A 7,938-nucleotide genomic window follows, 5' to 3' on the forward strand; every position below is an offset into this window, starting at 1 on the left:
GCTGAGCGTCCATTGCAGTGGTTGAACCTCGCCTGGAAGCTGCGTTGAAGCTCAGCCACACACACACACACACGTCATGTCGAGCGATCATAGTAATGTGAGAGAAAATGCATTTCATCGATTGGACATCAGATCCCAGTTATTCACGCCGTCGGCAGGACTGACGACAGAACACTTTTATTTCTTGATTTGCGTACTTTTTACGACTCTAGAAAGTCCTTTCTAAGGAACGTACACGTCTTTGAACATCTGACAGAGCGCAAAGCAAATGCACACTTCCTGTCTTACTGTGGGAAACTTAATACTGGATTGCTTTAATGTTCTGTGAAGCAGACGTCTGTCATGAGCTCAGGAAGCCATGAAGCCTGGATCCTTGAAGCTGTCACTGATGCTTGGTTTTCACCGCAGCTTTGAGTCTAGCGTACAGATGCCTGAAATTCTGCAGGAGAAAACAGGTGGAAAACGTTACGCATCGAGATTATTTTAATCCTCCTGAATGGCTAGGTGCTAAACAACATCGAGCAAAAACATTGAAACCCCCCCTTTTTTTTTTTTTTTTACATTTTGTCACATTACGACACTCTGATAGACCAACAGAACCACATGGTTGTGAACTGGATTAAAAAATGAAAAAATCTGAAAAGTGAGTATTCAGCTCTCATTACTTTGACACCTTTAAAAAAACATGAAACCAACCAGACATCTCCTAAGTACACTTGGATGATGCAAGGAATGCAATTTCTGTTGTGTATGTAGAAACGCTTTGTGAAATGTATATCAACTCACCTGTATTGAATAGTAAACAATCCCCAAATATGCAGTGATGCATCCTCCTAGGAAGAGATCAAACGCTGCTGGCTTCACCCTGAAAAAGGTTTGCATTAGTTTCTGAACCTTTAACCACTTTCCACACACACACCAAAGTCACTTTGGCACAGACAAATATCAAGTTTTAAGGCTTGGATTTATGTTCTGTTTTTTTGTCGAGTCCCAGGACATTCTAAGGTTGTTGGTAAGTTTACCTGTACATGACAACTGGTTGGTTCATTTGATCAAAAAAGGTGATCTCAGGGTCCCTGCATGAAAAGGTAACGTTAATCATGAGGTTGCTGTGTTACTTTTGAGTCACTGAATGAAAAAGCTGCTGCATGTTTCACCTCTTGTCCTGTCGAAAGGTGTGTCTATGGACCTGCTGCAGGTGGTGCTTGAACTCGTGCTCCAGTGAGTTGACCAGTAGGATCTGACCGGGCTCCTTGTCCAGCAGCTGGGCGGACCGGGGCACAGAGGTCAAAAAGGACATCAAACTGGACATGTGGCTGTCCTGAAAGTCCTGTATTGAGGACAAATATGTGGGTTCACAATGGAAGTATCGTGATAATGTCTAACATCATTGAAGTCTGAAAAGATTTTTTTTTAAAAAAAGCTAATACATTTATGTCAGGGTCACTTTGGAGACGTTTTTCATCTTTCTTTTTATAAAGCTGCTTCTTGATAAAACTTTTCTATTTGCACTTTAGTGGCGACCAATAACTGAAATCGACATGGCATTTTATTGATACTGCAGATCTGCTTTTGGAAAATTCAAGCACGCTGTAATGTCTATGCATGAACACCAGAGGCCAGCACATGGCGCAGGAGAACAAGGAACTCACCAGCTGACCCTTAAAAACTTGAATATCCCTTGGTGAACCCTTAAAACAAAAATAGTCACAGATCAATGTGCTTTTACAACAAATTAAAGTATAGATATGATTGTTTTTTTTTTTACATATACATAATCAAAATGGACTGACTTTATTCACCTTGTCTGAGAGATTGTACATGTACCGGGCCAGAGCTTCAGCTATGATAATGCCGTTTCGTTTAAGTTTCCTAAAATCTACTTGGGACCTAGAAGATGATATGCAGAAGATAGAATTATATTTCGATGCTTATTTCTGTGTTATCTTATATTTATTTTACACACAATTATATAATATAAAATATTAAAAAAATTAGAAGCAAAATATGTATATATATAACCTACGTATTCTCTGACCAACCAAATAAGACAAAAATGATGTCAAACATACATTGTATCCAGCACAGACCCGCGAAGTTCAGACTTGGGATCTTCCACATGAGACAGAGTGAAGGCCTGGATCCTGCGCAGGCTGTAGCGCTCGTGCTCCCAGGCCACCGTCGACTCTACAAGATTGATCTTCTTGTGCACCAATCCCACCTTCACCCAGGGGAATCTGGAGGAAACCACCTGTGGGGTAAAACACGCGGTGAAACCGCACAACACCATTAATACCGACAAGACATGTTTACGCTTTCTCGCGCCGTCACGATAAGAGCGGTTACCTCCTCGAGCTGCTCAATGAAGGAGTGCATCGGAGAGTCGGGCTTCGGAGGGCGAGACACGTGGATGTAAAGTTCATCACCTTTGGCCAGCGTGTCCAAGCACAAGACAAACGCCACGCTGTCGTGAAGCAGGCTGGACTCTGAAGGAGAACGGTTGGGCTTTATTAAAACCTTAATGGTGATTTTTTTTTTTTTAATTTCCTGCTCACAATCTACACTATCACAGGCTGGAATCTCACCGGCGTGATCAAGATTCTCCTCAATCCATCTCTTCGTGCCGAGGAAGTTGTATTTTCCTCCTCCGGTCAAGGAAAACATTAAATTATATCTGAAAAATAAATTTGAATCTTCTTAATGATTTTTGTTGAGTACTTCCATCGATGATAATAATAACAACAATAAAAAAGTAACAGTTTCCTTCAAAAAAAAAAATAATTCACGAAGCTCACATTATGCCTTCACAGGAAAGCTGAAGTGAGAATAAATGACAATGGGTCGAACTGGGTTTTAACCGGACTCGAGAAAAACATGCCAAAACCAGACATCTTCCTATTTATAAATTATTTTTGTTCCATCCATTGAAATGTGAATAAAAAAAATGTAGGTGTAAATACTTCGTTTTAAAGGTTCTGTACTTGTTGATCTTCCATTGAGGAATTCAGCATCCTGGTTTGAGGCATTAAATTTGACCAATCGACGCCATATTAAAAACGCACATTCTCACTATTTTCCAGTTTGGCGTTATTTGCAGTCGCAGATGCTTCGTCATGACTCGTGAATAAACTCCAACTCACTGTGGTCTGGTAGCGGAGGTGCTGTAAAGTTTCTGGAAAAGACGCGCCAGCTCCAGCAGAATGGTGACTCCGCTGCCATTAGAGTCTGCTCCGTATGACAGCCACTGTTTTACACAAACACACCGGGTTGAACTGAAAGACCTGAGCTTTTAAGCGGGAGGAAAGTTTCAAACCAAAGTTGAAACCATTTCACAGGTCGACGCTCTGAACTTGTAAGTGGAGCGTTTTTAATGGCCAACCCACCGGCGCGAGTCCGTAGGAGTCATAGTAGGCGGTGATGACGATGGTGGGAGCATCCTCTCCGGTTCCAGCCAGCACACCCTGCACGGACCAGACAGGAGCAGGACTTTAGGGGAAAGGTACTTGTTTAAGGAAAGCGTAAAAGATCCGTTTGAAACTCCCAGTAGCCAGTATGTTATTTCAAGTTGAGCTTCTACCTCCAGTGTGGTTATGGTGTTGTCAGTGATGGCCTTAATGGGGTTGTTGTTGCTCACTAAGATCTGGAAGGCCGTAGCAGTGACCATACTTCGGAGAACTGTGGACAGTAAAAACATTTTCAGTAAAATGTTTCTGAAAATGAAAAAAGAAAGTCTTTCTACAAATTTACCACTCATCCTGTGGCTTCCTCACTCAGGGCCAGACTTTAGAAAGAGTTTAGAGGCAGTTGGACCATGGCCCCGTTTTTTGGAGGGTAGCAGAGTTTTGTTTTTTCTTTCTTTTAATGAATGTGTGTTTTGCAAATATTGTACTTTATTTAAAAACTACAGATTTTTAGTTGATTTCTTTGGGAACAACATGGAGCTATTGGATGTAATAATTCTACCATGCATCACTTAATACCAGCTGATGCATACTTTTTTACAAAAGCTGATACATAATATTTATTTATTTTTTCATGGACTACTTTTTTTTTATTGCCTCGAAATAAAGATTTTCTTCTTTCTTTTACTGATTTCTGTCCTGTAATTTGTAAAGGAATTTCTCCCTATTGGATTGACTCCAACCAAGGAGCCCACATCCTTATAAATCCAGCCCTATTCACACACATCTACCCGTCCATCACCTCAGCATACACCTTTATAGTAAACATCACTGTCTGCTTTACCTCTGACAAACATGGATGAGGTCCGTGAAGCTGCTGCCTGCCTCACCTCCTCATACATGTAAAGCAGCTGTTCATCCTCAGGAACAACGTAGACTGGAGTGAGGGTTTCTTTCTGCAAGGCCTCGTTCTCACTCACCATGAATGCCTGAGACGTAAAGCGAGTGTTTTAACCAGCTGGAATCTCATTTAATCTGCTTTTAGAGCACAGACAGCCTTTCCGGGTTTTACCTTTATTGTCTCGTGTGGAACGCCGGAGATATTTTGAGGCAGTAGGATCAGCACAGCAGCAGCATTCTGTCTCACGGCTTCAAAGTATTTCTCCACAGTGAAGTCCTGAACCTTCATGATGACACAACGGCGGGTCAGCGACGGTTCGTCGGCAGAGCGCGCCTCCGCCACAACGATGGCTCCGCGGCAACCTCACACAACGAGGCAAAGCAAGGCAAATTAAGCACAGTGACGCGTGGTGCAGGCAGCATTATGCTGTGGGAATGTTTTTTTTTTGTTGTTGTTTGTTTGTTTGCAAGATGCAAGACATCCTTAACTTGATCCTACCATGTTTCTGCTGCGCCAGGTTGTACTGCTGCATCCTGTAGGCAGTGAACTCATAGGAGGACATGGCAGGGAGGGCAGAGCCATGCAGGCACTGAACACAGAGCAGCAGCCAAACAGCAGCGCTGCTCAGCAACATCATGTCTTTCCCGGATGTGATCCCAGTCTGTAAGATGAGGTGGTTGATTAACACAAGACTACCAGGAGGAAGCTAAAACCAAATGTGTGTTTGCTGGAGAACTTCAGCAGAACAGAGAAGATAAGACACCAGTGATTTGATCATGCTCTGAAATATCCTACTGATTGGAGGAAAAGATGAGAAACTCTTGTCTAAAGCTTCCAAATGGAGCTACCACTAGTAAGTAAACTTCTACTTAAATATGGGAACACTGCTTACCTTTCTTCTTTCACGAGACACGACCCTCAGACTTCTTCAAAGCCAGCATTGCATCTTCCAGCGTGACTGCAGACTCCTGCTGACTCCTGGGACTCGGAGCATGTAGGTAAGCCGCCATTCACCATCTGCTCCCAGGGGATCAACTCCAGGCTAATCGCGTGCGCCCCACCCCCAACCCCTCACACTCTCTACGCCTCCATCATGCTAACTACAGGTTTACATATAATCACCATCAGCGTGAGTAAGTCTGGCACTTTTATCAAAATGATTTACTTTGTAGAAACAGGAGCTGGAGTTGAATTTATTGTGAATTTTCTCTACTCCACTTATGGTCAGAATTATACGTACAGGCTCAAATATTTACATACTCCCCCTGAAATAATTGCTTCATAGGGTTTGGATTGTCTTTGTGTTAAGCTGCGATTTTCAATGGAGCTCGAAGGCATCGGTTTTCAAGTAGGGACTTTTGTTTTTATTCTTTTTATCGTATCTTGTTTCTCAGTTCATGGTGAGATGAAACTTTCCTGTGAAGCATGAAAATGCTATTTCAGCATCTTCCAGTTCACCATGGGCTTTAATCCTGGTGGTTCCTAATTTGCCTTGTTTCTATTTTATGATTATACATAGGGATGCTCCAAAATGACAGAGCATTTCTGAGTGAATAAAAAGCACTGACTTTAAGTTTCCAATATATCACCAGTTTAATCATACTGGTATTAAAAAATGATCAATAGCTGAATATGTGTTAGTAAACCAGGGAACTCCAGGGTTCCTACATGTTTTTCCTTTAAGATTTTAATATTTTTCAAAAAATTTTAATTATTCCAGCAATTTTTATTTTTAAAAAGTGTTTTAATTATTGTACAATTATTAACTTTTTTGTGTTTTGGAATTTAAATAAAATTACTTTGGTCAGATTCTATCATAATCTGTAAAACGTGTCAATTCTTTGGTTGGCATGAAAATCAGATCAAGTTTAAAAACTCCTAGTGTTTTAATGGTTTTTTTTTTGTATTTAATAACAAATTTTAAAAAAAGTCTGGAAAAAACAGGATTTTTTATTTTATTTTATTTTTTACCAAAGTTTTTTCTTCTTCTTTTATTTGTACTTAATTCGACTTGGAGGAATTGCAGCCAAACTCCATAATTTTCAGACCAACCTTGGGAACTTTACAAATTCCTTAAAGTAAGATCAAATATCCAGACCAAGAGCTTAATGAAGGAAAAAAAAAAACATTTGGTTTCTTTCCTGAGGAAGGTATTCCCAAATCTCAGTGGGATGTAGTTTCATATTCAAGCCAGTATGTATAACTTTAAAAAAAAAAGTACAGTAAATTCGCTGATTTTGCACCATTAAAAGCCTAAAATAAACATGACATTCGCACTGAAGATAAGTGGAAGTAAACTTTTGGAAGCGCCATCTGTCATCTCTCTGACAGAGCATCGGTCCACTTGGCTTCATCTCCTGAAGACAAATTTCTCAAAACACTCTGAAGAGGCATAAAAAAAAAAAAATAAATAAATAAATAAAAACGACTGCACGATTGTTTGGGAATAACGATGCAATACAAGGAAAATACACAGAGCATTGCGATATCCATTATTTATTTTTGATATGTTGCACTATACACAGAACTGTAACACTGTTCAAATCTAAATGGAGCCAGTTCACAATCATGTCATGACAAGCATCTGACAGATGAAAAAGCGCCTGTTTCTACAGAAATTAATTCCCACAAGTGAAAATAAAGAGGAAAAAAACAAAACAAAAAACACACAACTCATTATTCTGGACTCAAGGAGTAAGTGAAGCTGTGCCCTAACCGGCACAGGCCTGGCTTTGAGCATTCAGGGGGACGCCGATCATGACATGTATGCATATCCAGTGAAACGACGATCTAGATGGGAAAGTAGCAGATGGCACCCCTTCTCCTTTTTTATTAGTAAAAAGCCTTAAAATTGACTCATCTTTTATTGCAGAAGTAAAATTTCCAATTAAAAGCATCCTGAATGTGGTATTTTTAATTTTAGAACTTTTATTCAGTGGGGAAAAACATGATAAGAAGTACTTAATGCACACTTTGCTAACTTTTGTTAGTAATGAGTGACTTGCTGTTTCCTTGCTGTATAAAATGTGTAGCAGGTGGCCGTTTCCCTCATTAAACTGAAAAGATAAGAAAGCTCACAATTTCAGAAAGACAAATATGTGTTAATCGACACAAGTCAGGAAATTACTACAAGAATATAGCTCCTCATCCATATCTCCAGTCAGAACGGGTATTAAAGCTTTGAAAAGATAAAAAAAAGGAAAACCGAAGTCAAAAAGGTCGTACAAGAAAGCAAGTTTACCTTGTTACAATGTCCAGTGAGCAGAAAGAAGGTCAAACAAATTGTGCATGCACTGATATGAACGGTCAATAACTGATATTTACCGATATGCAATATATTTCCCCAATCTTTCTACACCGTGAAGTTGACCTTGCTTCTCCGTTACAATTAGCCTCCAGTCCTGCGCTGCATCCCTGTTGTCTGATCAAACAAATGACGACACATCAGCTAACAGCGAAGGTAGTGCAGATATAATGTGCTTCAATAAAAAAACAAAACCCTATAAGGCTCTTAAAAGAAGTACTGCAGTAACTTTCTGTGGGAGCATATGCTGTTGCAATAAAAATACTAAATCATTTTAAGGCTTTTTTTTTTTTAACCAGAGAAGGCGCCACCTTCAAAGAAACAATTTGTCT

At 40.0% G+C, this 7,938-nt stretch overlaps 1 protein-coding gene across 1 annotated transcript; it reads right to left on the minus strand.

Moving 5' to 3' along the window:
- Positions 1-133: 133 nt before the first annotated feature.
- LOC106915070 (BOS complex subunit ncln) lies at positions 134-4,995 on the minus strand. Its single transcript, XM_014982393.2, has 15 exons — positions 4,801-4,995; positions 4,474-4,664; positions 4,246-4,390; positions 3,578-3,675; positions 3,384-3,461; positions 3,141-3,244; positions 2,586-2,674; positions 2,347-2,486; positions 2,073-2,251; positions 1,803-1,890; positions 1,653-1,691; positions 1,158-1,330; positions 1,023-1,076; positions 787-865; positions 134-439 (listed from the first exon to the last, which is right to left on the minus strand). The coding sequence occupies exons 1-15, from the start codon at positions 4,937-4,939 to the stop codon at positions 383-385; spliced, it is 1,653 nt and encodes a 550-aa protein (XP_014837879.2). The 5' UTR covers positions 4,940-4,995; the 3' UTR covers positions 134-382.
- Between the last annotated feature and the right edge of the window lie 2,943 nt (positions 4,996-7,938).

This window comes from Poecilia mexicana, unplaced genomic scaffold (assembly GCF_051168715.1).
Source record: "Poecilia mexicana isolate PSO_F unplaced genomic scaffold, ASM5116871v1 scaffold_5, whole genome shotgun sequence".
Lineage (NCBI taxonomy): Eukaryota > Metazoa > Chordata > Actinopteri > Cyprinodontiformes > Poeciliidae > Poecilia > Poecilia mexicana.